This window comes from Octopus sinensis, linkage group LG12 (genome assembly GCF_006345805.1).
Source record: "Octopus sinensis linkage group LG12, ASM634580v1, whole genome shotgun sequence".
Lineage (NCBI taxonomy): Eukaryota > Metazoa > Mollusca > Cephalopoda > Octopoda > Octopodidae > Octopus > Octopus sinensis.
Window position 1 is genome coordinate 46,128,994 of NC_043008.1, and position 20,608 is coordinate 46,149,601.

Consider the following 20,608-nt stretch of genomic DNA (forward strand, 5'->3'; position numbering starts at 1 on the left):
TTCAGTCACCATGGTTTCATCTACTCTGCGTTTCGAAGGTGAAGGCGATACGCATCTTCGATAGAAACTTTCCTTCCTGCGAAAAGCAAATTAAATAAAATTTGAGATCTTTTTGCGGAGGGGTAAAAATGGTAACAAAAACAGGACAGTAACGACAGTACAAAATATAAACAGTAAAAGACAGGGCAAGGAGAATAACAAGACAAAAGAGCTGTTAAGCCGAACAGATGCATATGTTTTATTTATTAATTTATTATATATGTGTGTGTCTGTGTGTGGAGGCGCAATGGCCCAGTGGTTAGAGCAGCGGACTCGCAGTTGTAGGATAGCAGTTTCGATTCCCAGACCGAGCGTTGTGAGTGTTTATTGAGCGAGAAAACCTAGAGCTCACTCTTTCTTTTGTAGGCATGCTCGCTTAGCCAGCGAAGTGGCGTCATTTGAAGGCTAAAACAATGCGAAGCGCATTGTGACCAGCGATGTGTAGCAACATCTGATAGCCTGGTCGGTCACGGCGATCACGGTGATATATATGTGTGTATGTATGTATGTATATATATATATATATTTCTTTATTGCCCAAAAGGGGCTAAACATAGAGGGGACAAATAGGGACAGACAAAGGGATTAAGTCGATTACATCGACCCCAGTGTGAAGTTGGTACTTTATCTATGGACCCCGAAAGGATGAATTTGAACTCAGAACGTAACGATAGACGAAATACCGCTTAGCATTTCGCCCGGCGCGCGAACGCTTCTGCCAGCTCGCCGCCTTCGTACATATATATATATATATATAATATATATATGATATATATATATATATATATATATATATATAATATATATATATATATATATATATATATATAATATATATATATATAATATATATTATATATATATATATATATATATATATATATATATATATATATATATATATATATATCTTTCCCCTGTCTTCCCTTCTCGGGATCTTTCCTTCTCCTATGTTTCCGACGAAGAGCTCCGCTCGAAACGTCAAGTCCTCCTTCATCCCTTCTTTCCTGAGCGTCCAATAATACTTTATTTGTTCCACGTCCTTGCGTTGTTGTTTTTTTTGGTTTTTGTTTTCTTGTTTGGATTAACTTTATACATATATATATATATACATATATATATATATATATATATATATAATATATATATATATTATATATATATATTATATATATATATATATATATATATATATATATATATATATAATATATATATATATATATATATATATATATATATATATATATATATATATATATACATACACATATATATATACAGTGGCGGACAAAATGTTCAGAACGGCAGTGTTTTCGTCAGAAAAGTAGATATAATTTTTTATCAAACTTGTTTTATATTCTATAATTTACACAGACAAAAACACGATATTATTTGCTATTGCCTGAGATTTTGGTGTAATTTCAGAGGATAATACAAAAGTTATGGATGGCCAAAATGATCAGAACGGTTGCTTTTACTCCGTGTTTTAGTATATTTAACCGGCGAACTCTAACGTTTTGAATTTGTTTACGTGACGGTTCGTTTACTAAACATTACTAAGAATATTTGCAGTGTACTTTGTTAATATATTGCCACTTACTCCGTTACCAATTCGTCAGCAGATTATTAAGCTTCGAAGGAAGGATAATTTAAGTATTGCAAAGATTGTTAACAAGTCAAAAAGTGTTGTACACGGTATTCTTAAGGTCTACGATGATTGTGGTTCGTGTGAAGCAAGAAAGTTTACAGGTAGGCCAAGAAAAACGATCAAGAGAGAAGATCGTGCTATGGTAAAGTTGGTTAAAAAGGACATATTTAAAACTGCTGCTGCTGTTTCTCGGAAAATGAGCATTGTATTGAAGAAAACTTTATCTCGAAAAACTGTGTCTCGTCGTTTAGTTGAACATGACCTACAAGCAAGAGCACCTGCAGTGAAGCTACTGATCAGCTCCAAGAATAAAAAGTGTCGTCTTACCTTTGCAACCGAACATGTGTTGTGGTCTCAAGAAAAATGGCACCCGGTGCATTTCAGTGATGAATCTAAGTTTATGTTATTTGGCTCAGATGGGAAAAGGTACGTTCGTAGAAATGTAGGTGAAAAATTGTCGCCTAAATGCCTTAAGACTAGTGTTAAATTCGGTGGAGGAAGTGTCATGGTTTGGGGGATGATATCTGGAGATGGTGTGGGCCCTTTGGTGCGATTACATGGAAAGGTAAATGCAGGAGTTTTAAACAACTTGTAAAAGATCATGTCTTGCCTGTGCTGAGAAGTTCAACAAAGCGACCACCCATATTCATGCAGGACAATGCCCAATGTCACAAAGGCTAAGGTGGTCATGAACTTCCTCAAGGCTGAAAAGGTTATTGTTATGGATTGGCCTGCTCAAAGCACAGATCTCAATCCTATTGAAAATGTATGGAATATTCTAGGAGAACGGCCAGACATCCTAAAACAACTGAGCAATTATGGAATGCCCTTCAGGAAGAGTGGAATAAGATCACCCAGCAAGAAATTGAAAATTTAATTTCCTCATGCAGTCAAAGATGTCAGAATGTGATTGAAGCTAAAGGGCTTCAAACTAAATATTAAATAATTCCAGTATTCTCTGTCATTTTTGATTATTTTGGTTTTTTTTCAACCATTCTGATCATTTTGGCTGCCATAGGTTTTGCAGTAACTCACTATATCATCCATAACTTTTGTATTATCCTCTCAGATATATATATATATATATATATATATATATATTATATATATATATATATATATATATATATATATTGTTACATTTCGGAATGGTCATATTGCCAGTTTAGCCAATAAAAACATACGCACTATATATTTGGTGTTATTTTGCTTCAGTGATATTTATTTTTTACATTAATCTTAATCTTATTTCGGCCAAAGTTCTTTCGTCACACTCCTGTGACCGCATCAGTGGTCCTTTGTTTTCTTCTCACTTACTTGTGTCTATCCTTACTAACCGTCACAGGCAAGACCGCCTACAATTACTTCTATGGCTAGGAAGACACATATAGAAAGATGGCGCGGATGGACCAGAGCCATACGGAGCCCCGCAAATGTCCATCAGGTAAAGAAAATGATCGCACATGCACTAGGAGCTAGTATAAGAGTTACCCTAAAAGGCCACACATTTAAATTTAATAATAAAATATATGCCCAGGACGAGGGGGCAGCCATCGGTGTTAGTATCGCTGGTGATGTGGCCAACCTCTTCATGGTATGGTGGGACAGAAGGCTTAAAGAATGCCTACTGCAGAAATCCATACTCGTAAACATGTACTCTCGCTATGTTGATGATATCAATATAGTAGTAAAGGCACCCCCACAAGAGAGTACTGTTGATATAGTAATAGAAACTAATACTATGGAGAGCATCCAGCAAATAGCTAACTCCATCCACCAGAGTATTAAGGTCACAATAGACTACCCCACTAAACACCCCAACCATAGACTACCAGTACTAGACACTGAACTCTGGCTAGAAATTGTGAAAAATAAAACCCAAATCCTTCATTCATACTATGCAAAACCTATGGCCTCAAAATACCTGATCCACCGGAACTCAGCCATTGCGGGCAATGCCAAATTCAATATTTTGATGGCAGACCTCGTCAGAATAATGAGAAATGTGTCACGCATGTGCGAGCCTACAGAATTAAAGAGACACATACAGTACTTCATTCACCGCATGCAGTTCTCAGGTTACAGCCATAAAGAAAGGATCAGAGTATACAAAGGAGCCATGAAGTAATTTGATAATATATTATGTAATGATAGGAATGGGATTTGCCCACTCTATAGGAACAAGTCATGGAACACTATAGAAAGGACAAAAAAGAAAATAGGGAAGGCCAACTCTTGTATGATAGCCATAAATACCAGAGTGTCATGTTCGTTGACACCACCCCTGGAGGTGAACTAGCGTACCGCTTTAGAAGGACCCTAGATAAACTTAAACTAAGAATTAAGGTTGTTGAAAAGCCAGGCAACCCTATCAGATCTATAATTGGTAGAAGCTATCCTTTTAGTAGAACTCTCTGTACGGATAACTATTGCACTGTATGTAGATTTAGCCCACAAACGAACTGTAAAGCCAGAAATGTGGTCTATAGTATAAGATGTATAGAGGGACGATGCAGTAACAAGACAGTAACATACGTAGGGGAAACTGCAAGAAGCATTGGTGAGTGGGTGAATGAACATTGGAGACAACTCAAGGAAGGTAAAAGCTCATCGATTCTGTACCAACACACCGAACAAGAACACGGGGGATCAATCAATAACATAGAGATTAAGATATTGTCCACACATAGAACAGATGCAACAATTAGACAAATTACAGAAGCTACACATATAATAGAAAATAAACCTAGCCTGAATAGAAAACTAGAATGGAGCAATAGCGCACACCACAACATATGACAATAGTGGATCCTGCAAACATAATAAATACACAGGTAATTAAAGAAATAGAAATGAATATCTATATATATGTATATGTGTATATATATGTATATGTATATTGTATATATGTGTGTGTATATGTATATATATATATATGTATATATGTATGTGTATGTATATATATATATGTATATGTATATTCCTTTTTTTTTTTTTTCGATTAGATTTATTATTATTACTATATTGTTGTTATACATACATACAAGCATATGTAATGATAATAATGGGTGGATGTAAACACATGAACAAAATTAGAACAAAAGCAAGAACAACAAAAACAAAATACAAATTACAAGAATGTATATAACCAGAAGATACAAATATTACAGGCATCCCCCCACACACACACTAAATAAACATAGACGCACATAGAGATATAAACATGCGCAAATGAAGACATACAATAGAAATATAAAATGGCTGACGGTTAGTAAGGAGAGACACAAGTAAGTGAGAAGAAAACAAAGGACCACTGATGCGGTCACAGGAGTGTGACGAAAGAACTTTGGCCGAAATAAGATTAAGATTAATGTAAAAAATAAATATCACTGAAGCAAAATAACACCAAATATATAGTGCGTGTGTTTTTATTGGCTAAACTGGCAATATGACCATTCCGAAATATAACAATATCTGTTTCAACACACGACTTCACATAAAAAATCTTGCACAACAAATATTTAAACGTACTAACGTGAGCCACAGCCAGGCTTGCAAGATGCTGAAGAACACTATTTTTGTTGCCTAAAGAAAACTGTGACAACGCAACAGCTTCGTTTTATAAAACAATGTGTCTCGTCCAGGATATGTATCAACAAGGTCACAGCCAACGTTAAACGGCTTGACCTCACTAACGGACAAGCGGAAGGACTAAAAAGGACGCTAATGGTAAATATTAGAAATAGAATATACAGAGAGCTGAGCGAACAAGAGAAGCGTAAACGTATATTTTTAAAAGAGATTAAAAGTATCACCACACGAAAGGAGAAAACCTTAATAATGGATATAATATATGAAGAAAACAGACATGTAATACACCAATGCAATATCCATTTTAAGAGGAAGTTATCGTGGTTGAAACAGAAACGTCAATATGAGCTCGCAAAGGAAGAAAAGCAGAAGTATCCAGATACAATAAATGGAATTATTATGGAAGATGTGCTACTACCAGAAGAGTTCAATAAAGACAATGAAGCGAACATCTATGGGGGAGTAACAACGGACCCAGATGAAATATCGATACTTCAACTACCACCAAAGTATGCAGTGTATAGTAAAGTGAATACCATCAAATGCCTGTCCGAGATTGAAAAGTCGTTCACAAAAATACGTTGGAATTTAAATAGATACTATGACAACAACACTTGCGACAACAACAACAACGCGAAAAACACTAACCGCAGCAACAACAACACAAACAATAATGACCGCAACAATAATAACCGTAGCAACAAAAGCAACACGAACCCTAACAGCGGCAACAACAACAACAACACGAACCCTAACAGCGACAACAACAATAACAATAGAAAAAATGTATGCATAGACACAAACAATAGATACAAAACACAAAAACACAAACAGAGAGAGAAAAATCGTATACAACAGCAACAACAACAACAATTATAGGAGAACCGACACACAAACACACACACAGATAGCCATAGTCACAAAGACACGAATAAAAGTTGTGTCATAGGGGTCACGATGGAGAATAAAGTTGAATGCAACAGGATCCTTGGACAGGGAGTCAGTAGACTTGAAACAGATAACAATACTCATAGGAACAAAAATAACGACCGCAACAGGGGGATTGACAGGGACCAACAGACAGACATAAAACCAACACTAATATAAACAACACATATACCAGAAACAGGAACAATGAATATATCACTAGCGTGATAGTAATAATGGCAATGGTAGGAATAAAGGTAATAACAATAATAGTGGTAGTAGTAGTGGTGATGGTAACAGTAGAAGTAGTAATGAGGATAGTAGTGATAGTTGTGGTGGTAATAGGAATACTAGTAGTAGTAGTAGTGGTAATGGTGATAATAATAATAGGAAGGCTGATGTTGGAAACAGTAACGATAATGAAGGTAACCCTAGAGAGACCATTGACATGTATACCCATCTCTTTGACACTCAATTCTTCAACGTATGCGACAAAACTTACTGCATGAACCGAATTTATCCAACAACATTACCCTTCAACAAAAGAGTATACATCCCAAGACGTACTAATGACCATATGGAAGCACAGTTCACTATAGCTAGGACCAAACTTAGACAGATTTTAGGATTATACATTAAGAGACAGAGACAGAATAAGACAGATGCCCAACAACTCGGGATTAAACCTGCATGTGGCCTACAGAAGCTCATTCAGCGCACGAGGAACGGAGAGGGGATATGCCTTCCCACAGATAAGTCCGGCAGGATGTCAATAGACAGCTTACCGAACTACATCCAGGCAATGCAACCTCATATCGCTAATACAAAAGTAACAACTGTACAGGTGCATGAGGAGAGAGAAAAGGTCCTCAATGCCCACATGATGATGTGGACAATTGTTCTGGGACCTCAGAAACGTACTGCAAAGAATTTCCAAGCCTGGAACAATGATATCCCGGCACTGTATGGACTTCGCAAGGACCATAAAGGTTTTACTGACCCTATAGCAGGACCACCAACAAGACCAGTCTGTGGAGCGAATATCGCTAGCAATTACAGAATCTCCTACTTCCTCTCAATGATCATACGCCCTATAATCAGGATGTCACCTGATGTGTGTGACAGCACAGAAGATCTCCTAAGCAGGATCAGTGACTGTAACAAAACTTGTGACTTGACAGGATGTATAGTAGGTAGCATGGATGTGGTATCCCTATACCCATCGATTGACGTAGATTTTGCAGTGGAGAAGTGCGTGGAGATGATCAACGAGAGCCAGGTGGAGTTCTGTAATGTCGACACAGAAGAACTGGGCCTCCTACTTAGACTGACATATAATAGTGAATACTTAGATAAACATAATCTTAGTAGTTCTGCCCCAGTAGATGTTTAAGAGGTAGACCGCCTACAATTACTTCTATGGCTAGGAAGACACATATAGAAAGATGGCGCGGATGGACCAGAGCCATACGGAGCCCCGCAAATGTCCATCAGGTAAAGAAAATGATCGCACATGCACTAGGAGCTAGTATAAGAGTTACCCTAAAAGGCCACACATTTAAATTTAATAATAAAATATATGCCAGGACGAGGGGGCAGCCATCGGTGTTAGTATCGCTGGTGATGTGGCCAACCTCTTCATGGTATGGTGGGACAGAAGGCTTAAAGAATGCCTACTGCAGAAATCCATACTCGTAAACATGTACTCTCGCTATGTTGATGATATCAATATAGTAGTAAAGGCACCCCCACAAGAGAGTACTGTTGATATAGTAATAGAAACTAATACTATGGAGAGCATCCAGCAAATAGCTAACTCCATCCACCAGAGTATTAAGGTCACAATAGACTACCCCACTAAAAACCCCCAACCATAGACTACCAGTACTAGACACTGAACTCTGGCTAGAAATTGTGAAAAATAAAACCCAAATCCTTCATTCATACTATGCAAAACCTATGGCCTCAAAATACCTGATCCACCGGAACTCAGCCATGCGGGCAATGCCAAATTCAATATTTTGATGGCAGACCTCGTCAGAATAATGAGAAAGTGTCACGCATGTGCGAGCCTACAGAATTAAAGAGACACATACAGTACTTCATTCACCGCATGCAGTTCTCAGGTTACAGCATAAAGAAGGATCAGAGTATACAAAGGAGCCATGAAGTAATTTGATAATATATTATGTAATGATAGGAATGGGATTTGCCCACTCTATAGGAACAAGTCATGGAACACTATAGAAAGGACAAAAAAGAAAATAGGAAGGCCAACTCTTGGTATGATAGCCATAAATACCAGAGTGTCATGTTCGTTGACACCACCCCTGGAGGTGAACTAGCGTACCGCTTTAGAAGGACCCTAGATAAACTTAAACTAAGAATTAAGGTTGTTGAAAAGCCAGGCAACCCTATCAGATCTATAATTGGTAGAAGCTATCCTTTTAGTAGAACTCTCTGTACGGATAACTATTGCACTGTATGTAGATTAGCCCACAAACGAACTGTAAAGCCAGAAATGTGGTCTATAGTATAAGATGTATAGAGGGACGATGCAGTAACAAGACAGTAACATACGTAGGGGAAACTGCAAGAAGCATTGGTGAGTGGGTGAATGAACATTGGAGACAACTCAAGGAAGGTAAAAGCTCATCGATTCTGTACCAACACACCGAACAAGACACGGGGGATCAATCAATAACATAGAGATTAAGATATTGTCCACACATAGAACAGATGCAACAATAGACAAATTACAGAAGCTACACATATAATAGAAAATAAACCTAGCCTGAATAGAAAACTAGAATGGAGCAATAGCGCACACCCACATATGACAATAGTGGATCCTGCAAACATAATAATACACAGGTAATTAAAGAAATAGAATGAATATCTATATATAGTATATGGTATATATATGTATATGTATGTGATATATGTGTGTGTATATGTATATATATATATATATGTATATGTATGTGTATGTATATATATATATTGTATATGTATATTATTTTTTTTTTTTTTTCGATTAGATTTATTATTATTATTACTAATATTGTTGTTATACATACATACAAGCATATGTAATGATAATAATGGGTGGATGTAAACACATGAACAAAATTAGAACAAAAGCAACAACAACAAAAACAAAATACAAATTACAAGAATGTATATAACCAGAAGATAAAATATTACAGGCATCCCCCCACACACACTAAATAAACATAGACGCACATAGAGATATAAACATGCGCAAATGAAGACATACAATAGAATATAAAATGGCTGACGGTTAGTAAGGAGAGACACAAGTAAGTGAGAAGAAAACAAAGGACCACTGATGCGGTCACAGGAGTGTGACGAAAGAACTTTGGCCGAAATAAGATTAAGTAATGTAAAAAATAAATATCACTGAAGCAAAATAACACCAAATATATAGTGCGTGTGTTTTTATTGGCTAAACTGGCAATATGACCATTCCGAAATATTACAATATCTGTTTCAACACACGACTTCACATAAAAAATCTTGCACAACAAATATTTAAACGTATATATATATATATATATATATATATATATACATATATATATATATATGACTGGGTGTTGAGGCAGTTACTCAACAAATCAAATGTGGACGTAATCTACCTTGATTTTTGACAAGGTGTATCATTGTATGTTATGCCACAAACTGCATGACTTCGGCATAGCTGGAAAACTTGGAGTGTGGTTACATGACTTCCTCAAAGATAGGAGTCAGGCAGTAGTGGTTAATGGAGCCACCTCTATGAACACACAAATAGTGAGCGGTGTTCCACAGGGTACTGTCTTGGGACCACTGCTTTTTATAGTGGCCCTCTCAGATATGCCCTCAAATTCCCGGATAGCCACTCTGGCCAGCTATGCAGACGATACGAAAGTCTCGCAGAAAATACAGAACCCCAGCAATGTTGCACACCTGCAGCAGGAGTTGGACTCAATCTACAGATGGGCTGAGGACAATAATATGCAGTTTAATGCTGAAAAATTCCAAGCCCTGCGCTACCAGCATCCAAAATTGAATATTAAACTTACAGGATACACCGGTCCACAAGGAATTTCAATCCCAGAGCCTAAGTCTGTGAGGGACCTGGTTATCGACATGAGTGATGATACCTCTTTCCAAGTGCACATTACCAGGATGGCGACAAAGTGCAGACGACTGGCTGGGTGGATCCTAAGAAAATTCAGAACCAGAGATAAGGAAACCATGATGGTCCTCTGGCGGACATTCGTCCTCAGCCATCTGGATTACTGCTCACAGATATGGTCACCCACCAGTGTAAAATTAACAGCGGACCTTGAAGCAATCCAGAGAAATTTCACAAAGAAGATCGTCTCTTGGCAACAGCTCAGCTACTGGGAAATGTTGAAACAGCTAAGACTCTACTCACTGGAGAGAAGACAGTGAGGTATGCAGTAATATATGTCTGGAAGACCCTGGAAAGAATCGTGCCAAATTTTGGCATTGTAAGCTACACCAATGCTAGAACAGGACGACACTGCATAGTGCCAAAGATCCCAGAAATGCCATCATGTTTCAGGACCAACTTCTGCAACAGCCTGGATCTCAAGGGTCCACAGCTTTTTAATATTCTCCCAAAGAGTCTGATGAACTCGCACAAAATAGATGTACCGGTTTTTAAATCAAAGCTGGACATCTTCCTGTCAAGAGTCCCAGATGAACCTACCTCACGGCAAGAACTGCAAATGAGAGTAGCTATATCAAACTCCATTCTTCACCAAGTGCCACATATTAGAGGAGGTTCTTCGTAATAACAGTGAAGCACAAAACGGCGGTTCATCAGCATGGTCGCAGCTCTGAGCTGAAACTGGAGAATATATATATATATATATAATATTATCTAATATACTATACAGCTGTATGTATTCAGAACGTGAAGACACACGTAAACCGGCACATATATGAATGTGAATACGTGTATAGTATATATATATATATTATATATATATTATATATATATATATATATATATATATAAATATGTGTGTGGTGTTGTGTGTGTATGTGTATTCCTATTTCTGTATGTATATTTTAAGGATTGGCCTACTTAAGAACAGATTTTTCAACATTGCTTTAATAATCTCTGTGTTGTTGTTGAATATAAGAAGATGTGATCGATACTTCCTATTGAAATAATGTTTTTATTTAATATTAGCTTCTTTTTTTTTGTTTCTTGTACTTTAGTTTCTTTTTTCTATTTTGTGTTCGCTTTACCAATCCTACACTATTTTCTTTCTTCCATTCGAGTGGGTGTTGTGTTTCAACTAATGTTATCGTGTTTAACGTCAAACTTTGTCGTTTTGCTTCTCCGTAGGGTTTTCTTATATATCATTATTATTATTATTATTATTATATTATTATTATTATTATTATTATTATTGAGTGAGAGAGCAGTTCATGCCATCAATATTATTATTATTATTATTATTATTAATGTTTAGCCAAAACTTTTTATTCCAGAAGATTTTGTCTGCAAATCTTTCCGTCTGTCTTTTGTTGATGAAGATTTCTTATTTACGCATTACTTAGTTATACACACACACAAACATACACACATACATACATACATACATACATACATACATACACATATATACATATAGATATATACATACAAACACACACACACACATATATATATATATATACACACATACATACATACTTACATATATATATATACATATACATATATATATATATATATATATACGTACATACATATATACATACACACACGCACACACACACATATATATATATACACATACATAAACATACATTCCTGTAGATGTTATTCTGTAGGAAATCAGTCTAACAATTATATATTCAGAAAAGCCTTTCATTCACGCGGCTACTTGCATACACATTTACACACATATACGAGCGCGCACGCGCACTCACACACATATATATATACGGACGCACCGACATACACACACGCGCGCGCGCGCATAACGCACCGACATTTTCACTTGCTCACGTGTTCCATATAAATACACTGAAGGTGAGCTTTTAAAATGATATTGGAGTTAGGTTTTTAAAATCCTGTCAACCAATGAAGCTTCCTGCCATCGGCGCCGCATCTATACACAAACACACACAACCTGTCTCTCCCTCGCAGGCCTAAACACATCTCCATAGCACGACACAGACACGCACACGCACACGCACGCACACACATACACATATATGGTATACAATATACTGCATATATATAGCGAGAGCTATAGAGAGATAGACAGACAGAAAGATAGATAGATAGATACATAGACATTCAGACAGACAGACACATACATATATACTTAGATAGATAGATAGATAGATACATACATACATACATACTACATACATACATACATACATACATACATAAACACATATACATACATACATACATGCATACATACATACATACATACATCCATACATACATACATACATACATGCATACATGCATACATACACATACATACATACATACATACATACATACATACATGCATACATGCATACATACATACATACATACATACATACATAAACACACATACATACATACAGAGTAGGAAATAGACAGAGAGAGAGGGAGAAGAATATTCAACCTACAGTTTATACTCCTTAGTTGTTTTGTTTATTTTAGTTGTTATACACACGAGATTACTGGAGCATCAACTTCACACATTCCCACATTTGCATATATATATATGTGTGCGTGTGTGTGTGCGCGCGCGCGTGTGTGTGCGTGTGCGCGCGCGCGTGTGTGTGTGTGTGTGTGTATGAAGGTGTGTGCGTGCGTGGAGGCATGTGTGTATGACGCTCTCTGACCATGCACTATACGTTTCAATCTATTGACACCGCACATTTGTAAATCTATTTATCAACCGATTTTATCGAATAATTCATGCTTGTATAGGATTCGTCGGCCAATAATGTGCATTCGTCTAGAATTTCTTGATGCAAATAGTCAATTTCAGCGACGAGAATGCAGTATCGTTCATCTCTTTGTATTGTTGTGTCCTTGCTGTTAACGGAATCTTAGATAAGTTTACAAGCTTTCGAAGATTTGTGATTTGCTGCTTAATGGATAAATCCTGTGAATTATTTTCCCTAAAAAGTAAATGAAAATGAGTGAAATCCAGTGAATTTATCGTCCGTAGAACCTCTTGTATTCGGGTATCTTTAAAATGGCATTTATTTTGTGAAACAAATAAATGGAAGTATGTCGTTGTTTAGTGAGGATCTTAATTCCTTGTTCGGAGACAGGGCTCAAGTAATCTCTGTGGGCAAGCAACAGTATAAGGTTTAATTGTTTATGATAGATGAATTGTGATGAGTGATTGTTCGGGATTCAACTGGATATTCTACATAGCTATATCATCTGGGCTACTTTGTTTGGTGTATATTGTTGTACATTCCTACACAGGTTTCCAGTCTCTATGGAAATTACATATTGTTTACAGTTGATGTCTCTTCTGATCTTGGAGAAAGAAAATGTTACTGTTTTACAACGTAGATTTAGCCATTGCAATTTCTCCATGACAGTCTTCAAATATTTTAGAAGTTTTGTTTCTGATTCGCTTACTTTAGTTGTTTCTTCTATGAAAGCTGGATCCAATGTCACCATGGGGTGAGTGTCACAGTGAGTTGTTAAGGAATATATTGCCATATATCAGACGTAGGATCTGCTTATAAAAGATGCGAATTTCAAATGCAATGTGCTAAGTTTGTGTGTGTCTGTGTGTGTATTTGTGTGTGTGAAACACACATATATATACTAATGCACATAAATGTATACATGTACTCAATCATAGGATATATATATATATATAATATATATATATATATATATATGTGTGTGTGTGTGTGTGTGTGTGTCTGTGTGTTTGTATGAGCGTGAGTACGTAGGGCTGAAATCAGTTTACAAAACTGGACATATATGTATTTGTCCTCAATTCGAAACTGTGAGCTGATGGACTCTGTAAAACGAAAATGCCGTTTCTTCTGCGTAAGGAAGAGACTTCAAACTTAAAATCAATACCAAAGTATTGAGCAGTGAGGTACTGAACCGATTATGGACTGTGAAAATTAAATCGAGCAGTTAAAGAATTGTTGCAAGAAAATTGTACTAAATCCTGATTCTACAAAATATTGTAGCTCTTCTGGAGATTATAGTTTTCTGTCGGACACATCACTTAAGGAAGTTCAAGACGAAAATCTAAATTAATTTAGGGACTATAATGCCCTGCTTCTGTCAATACGCAGATTGTTTGGGTAATGGCTGTATGAATCAGCTTTTTATATTCACTTCAATTCAGATTGAACTGAGAGTCTGGATATAAAGAAATATAAGGTGTTTGCATATTTTTATCACGCTTCCTCTGAAATACGCTACGATACGACCTTACGTAGATACGTTTGTAAATGGCTAACAAACTTCAATAAATTCAATTCGGAGGGAAGTGGTATGTATTCACTAGAAGCGATGTATGTTATTCTAAATGTTTATTTAACCTCTCATCAACGAGTATTTATTGTGTTTATATTATAAAATCAATCCAGAGATTGTCTGTGATGGTATTAAGTATCCGAGAAACCAAACCAAGGAACCAGTCAACAGATTAAACAGTATAAACAAACGTCATAAAGGAAGAAAGAATATCGCAGCTGCTATTAGCATCTTCACAAACCATGCTTCCCTCCCCCGTAATTCTTTGTTAATACTTCAAAGATCCATAAAAGATTGATAATCTCTGGTTCATTATAATGATTTTCATTATCATTGTGGGAGTGAAATTCTGTAAAGATTTTGTTAGTATTCATACTTATGTAGAAGCTTACAAGCCAGGCATCATCATCATCACCGTCATCCTATGCTTTTACTCAAATATGGTATATTCATGTATACAAATATTCATTCTTACACATTTACATACTTAATGTATATAAGAAGAGAGAGAGAGAGAGAGAAAGAGAGAGGGGGGAGAGAGAAAGAGAATGAGAAAAAGAAATAGAGAGAGAGAGAGAGAGCTAAAACGCTGTTATTCAATAAGTCCTTTCTTCTGAAGATGGAAATATGTGAGAGATATTTTGCTGTTATTTCTAGCCAAGTGAATATGAGGTAATTCGACATACAATCATTTCTTTTGAACTACTGATAAATTATCAATAGTCTGAAATTATCAATTATTGTTTATTCTAAGTAATAATTTCGTAAATCCTTCATTCTTACACAATGGAATCTATGTCTTATATGTATCACACTGTCATGATATATATACACACGTATATATATATATATATATATATATATATATATATATATATATATATATATATACGTATATATATATATACACGTATATATATATATATATATATATAATATATATATACAGACACTATAACACACATACACACACACACACACATATATATATATATGCATACTCTGTCACACGTACATATATGTGTGTGTGGGTGTGTGGTGTGTATAAACCTGACGATGCTCCATTGTCCTCTTCGTCTTCCGTCACACCCATCATCACTCCACACTCTTTCCCTTAATCAAACAAATACTATTTCCCTTTGAAGATCCACCATACGTTTTAATACAGAATCGATCTCTTATATCGTGCATGACCAACGCGTAGTAGTCGTCTGAAGGAATTCGCTTCGGAACTCTATTTTTCTGAGTTCAATCTGACTGCGAGGTGGATCAGGCAATTGGTTTTTAATTTGTCAGCCGCTTCTGGCAGTACAATAATTTGGCTAACAGAAGCTGCCACACACACACACACACACACACACACACACACACACACACACATATACTTACATAAATAAATATATATATTATATATATACATATATATATATATATATATATATATATATATATAATATATATATATATATATATATATATATATATATAATACAAATTAGAAAATGGAGAAACAAATTTAGTTTGTTCATCAACTTTCGGATATTAGAATGTTGGATTATTTATTCATTTAACAAAATGAGAACATCAATAGCATACATATATATCTTATAATCCAATAGATATAAGATAAGAATACAAATTATAAAAGTCATGGTATAAATTTATTTATCATGAAGTACTTTCTCGAAAGTAATGACAACCTTTGAGAAAGAGGGAAAAACCTCCTCGTCGAAACAAAACTCCGAAAGAAAACCAAACCTTTCAGATAGAGACAAAAGTACAGCTCGCAAAATAACTGCAGAGTTTAATGACCACCTCGAGAATCCAGTTTCCTCAAAAACCGTTCGCCAGGTGCTGCACAAAGTTCGATTTCACAGGAAAGCTGCAATAAGAAAATCACTATTTTCAAGAACAAATGTTGCAAAACGTTTAGAGTGGAGTAAAAACCTACAGAATTGATCCATAGAGCAGTGGAAGAATGTTATCTTCTCGGACGAGTTATCCTTTACCTTATTTCCGACCACCGGCCAAGTTCACGTGTGGAGACAGCCAAAAGAAGCATTTCCGACTGTTAAATATGGAGGAGGATCTGTGATGATCTGGGCGGCTATATCTTCATGGCAGAATTAATAGTCAAGACTGTTTAAGCATTTTATCTGACCAAATTCATCCTATGTTTGTGGAACTGTTTCCGGAGGGAAACGCAATGCTTCAGGTTTTAGCTGAAGATTGGACAAAAATTACTTTGGGAACAATTCAAACTTTGTACTAGTCCATACCTCGTAGAATTCAAGCTGCAATTACTGCCAAAGGTGGTCCTACCACATATTAAAATAAATTTGTTTGAAGTTTTAAGATGTTTCCATTATTTTATCCAACCCCTATACACACACACGCACACACACACACACACAACACACACACACACACACACACACATATATATATATATATATATATACATACATAGATACATACATGTAGTAATACACAAACACACACACACACATACACACACAACTAGATACATAGATAAACGCCTGCACACACATATAAAGAGAAATTCATTCCTAAAATATAATTTAGATATAATTCAATATATTACAATTATCTTCAATTAAAATTCTGAAAATAGGGAAGTTTTAAGGTCAATTGCCCGGAAAAATCAAACTTATTAAAGAATTTTACAATCGAGAAAAGTAATCAAGTTTCGATTAATTGGAAAAGCCGAGACGTCTGAAAAAATTCTTAATGAGCGTATGACTCATTAAACATTCCAGTAACAAGTTTTCCGAAAAGCTGATTGTATCAAAGTAGGAAATGAAGAGGTTAAATAGAATGAAAGATGTCCGAGAAATCTATTTAAAAAAAAAAAAAGAACATTAGTTACATCATTTTGGTTTTCTATAGAATTTCTTCTGTTTAGAGATTGATTCAAACACCTAGGATGGGTTATGGGAAATTGAATAATCAAAGTGGTAGACACTTTTTGATCTCAGCAAATTTTTTTGCTTTAATCGTAATTTAAGTATAAAACGAGATAATTATTCCGTCACCGTTGGTGTTTCTTTTTTTGTCTTTTTATGACATTTCGTTTGAAATATACGCGTTTGCAAGTGGCAGGTGTCTCGTGGCTTAGCACTTTTACACTCCTGTAATTCTATATTTTTAAATACTGGTCAATACACACATACTCACACACACACAGACACAGACACAAACACTGATACACATACACATACATACACACACATACGCATGCACTATATGTAATAGGAGACAAAATATTTTGTAATTAGCATGATACTGAGGTTGACATTGCCGCTCAGTCTTCTGAGCTTGATTAGACAAGAACCGAGGATGTAAAATGATCGCAAAATTCTATTCCAAAATGAATAAGTTTCATTATTTATCCATGTTTATGTTTTACCAACCGAACGACAATTAAATATATCCTGGAGTCTGTATGAAAGGCGGCGAGCTGGCGGACACGTTAGCGCGCCGGGCGAAATTCTTAGCGGTATTTCGTCTGTCGTTACGTTCTGAGTTCAAATTCCGCCGAGGTCGACTTTGCCTTTCATCCTTTCGGGGTCGATAAATTGAGTACCAGTTTCGCACTGGGATCGATGTAATCGACTTAATCCCTTTCTCTGTCCTTGTTTGTCCCCTCTATGTTTAGCCCCCATGTTTAGTAAAAAAATATATATCCTGTAGTTTGTATATAAAAACTATCTTATTTCAAATTTTGGCATATGGCAAGTAATTTCGGTGGTGGTGGTCGTGAATCGATTCCATCGATCCCAGTAATCGACTGCTACTTATTTTATCGACCCCGAAAGAAAGGAAGGCAAAGTCAACATCGACAGAATTTGAACTCAGAACGTAAAGACGGACGAAATGCCGCTAAGTCTATAACTTGGTGTGCTAACCATTCTTCCATCTCACCGCCATAACAATGTTATATATTCGCACCTTTATTAATTTCACAGACCCAAAGAACAAGCATCACACTGATAACATTTAACCTGATTGATTGTTAGTCTTATTAACCCCAATACACAACCAGAGAAACACACACATAGACACATACGCACACACGCACATATACACATACGCACACACATGCACACACACACACACACACATACAGGGTGTGCGGGCTAAATTTTATGAGATTTCATGTCTCTTTGTTTTCTAGAACAGTTGGATGCATTTGGTGAGCAGACAACGGCGTTGGAAAGCATAATAAAGATTACAGTTGTAGTTGAGAAAAGTTTAGCAGACTGGGAAACCGGTGTCAGTAACATAATGGTACGCAGCATGTGTCAAAATGCTGACATGCTGGTTGCTGCACAATGGTCTGGGAATACTGTAATGGCTGGAAGAGATGACAGGGACATCTGCAGCAGAGAATACGGTGCCACGACCAGCAACTCCAGGACAGGATGATGGAAGATCCGAGCAATAGCTTCCGGACTTTGGCAAGAGAGATGGGTGTTGGAGTCGCCACTATGAAGCTGACTCGGAAGGTCGACCTAGGCTTCCACTCTTATAGGATGTGCAAAGGACAAGTTGCCTACAATCCATATGCGGTCCAGCGTATAATAAAAACCGAGTATGACCAAACTGTTCTGGGCTTTGGGAGTGTTTTTAGAGAGGGTGACGCAAGGCCGCCCCTCACATCTGAACATATCCTTAGGCTCAGTTCTGACGGCTATCTAAAGCTTCTGGAGACTGTAGTTAAACTCCGAAGAGGGTTGCTGATGGAAGGTCATGTGTTTGACAGCAGGGTCCTTCACCTTGACATATCTCTGGAAAGAGTCAAATATGGTTGTCAGACAATTTCTACAATTTCACCAGCTCCAATTTCTGGGCTTCAACATTCCCTTATTGGGATCCATGGATTATTATTCGTGAGGTTCGCGGTTGAGAAAGGCACAAACTGCTTTGCTTGCAACTTCAAGGTCAAGTTAGCTGCCAAGTTTAAGGTGTTGAAAGATCTTCCAAGGGACACAGCGAGGAACGTATGCCGTAGCCCTCTTGGAGCCGCCTTTAGGTGTAGTCGGAGCTGAGGACTGCTACTTTGAGTTAACTGTTATCGCCCAGCCAGAATCTAATCGATATTTATTGATTTTTGAAAAAAATACTTTGATTTTTGGATGTGATTTCTGTTTCTTTTATGAAAACTGTCAGATTTAGCTGAAACGCCCTATACACCCCCTCTCGCCACACACAAAGACATTATTGTTTGTCTTTCTTTATTCTCTCCCCTTGCTTCAGTGGTTAGAATATGATCGCGCGGGAAGGGCGTTACCTTGAAGTGTTTATTTGAAAGAATCTCCCCCAGAACTTATTTTATTCTCTCATTGTCTGCTACTTATTCAATGTCTGTCATTTATTCGATCGTTCGACCAATTCACTATTTACATAGTTTGCATTATTTCCCCGTGGGGCCGGTCGACATGCGTTAATGTTACCACAGTTGTATTTAATGGAAGTTTGTCAATTGTCTTTTTTTATTCTGATTCCATAAACGAAATATTGGAATCCAGTTGAAACAAACTTCTATAAACAGTGACGTAACCAACAGCTTGGCACTTACTAAAATGTACACAAATATGTTTCAGAGCAAAAGCATAATTTTCCACGACTAGGCACATCGATCCCCGAAAAGCGGCACCAATACAAATTAAAGAAATATGTTTTTAACATAACAAAGTCTCAATGCCCTCAGCTGCTTTAACATGATGTACCTAATAGAATTTTATCCAAACACATGCAAGCTCCTTCCTCTTAGTTCTTTAGAACTGGTGTTGAAGTATATATATTTACAAAAGCTTTCTATACAAGTAGATGTTTAACAAGTGCAGCAC

At 36.4% G+C, this 20,608-nt stretch overlaps 1 protein-coding gene across 1 annotated transcript; it reads left to right on the plus strand.

Moving 5' to 3' along the window:
- The first annotated feature begins 5,416 nt into the window (after positions 1-5,416).
- On the plus strand, positions 5,417-19,184 carry LOC115217899 (probable serine/threonine-protein kinase tsuA). The gene is made up of 2 exons (XM_029787618.1): positions 5,417-6,008; positions 18,934-19,184. The coding sequence occupies exons 1-2, from the start codon at positions 5,417-5,419 to the stop codon at positions 19,182-19,184; spliced, it is 843 nt and encodes a 280-aa protein (XP_029643478.1).
- Positions 19,185-20,608: the final 1,424 nt, after the last annotated feature.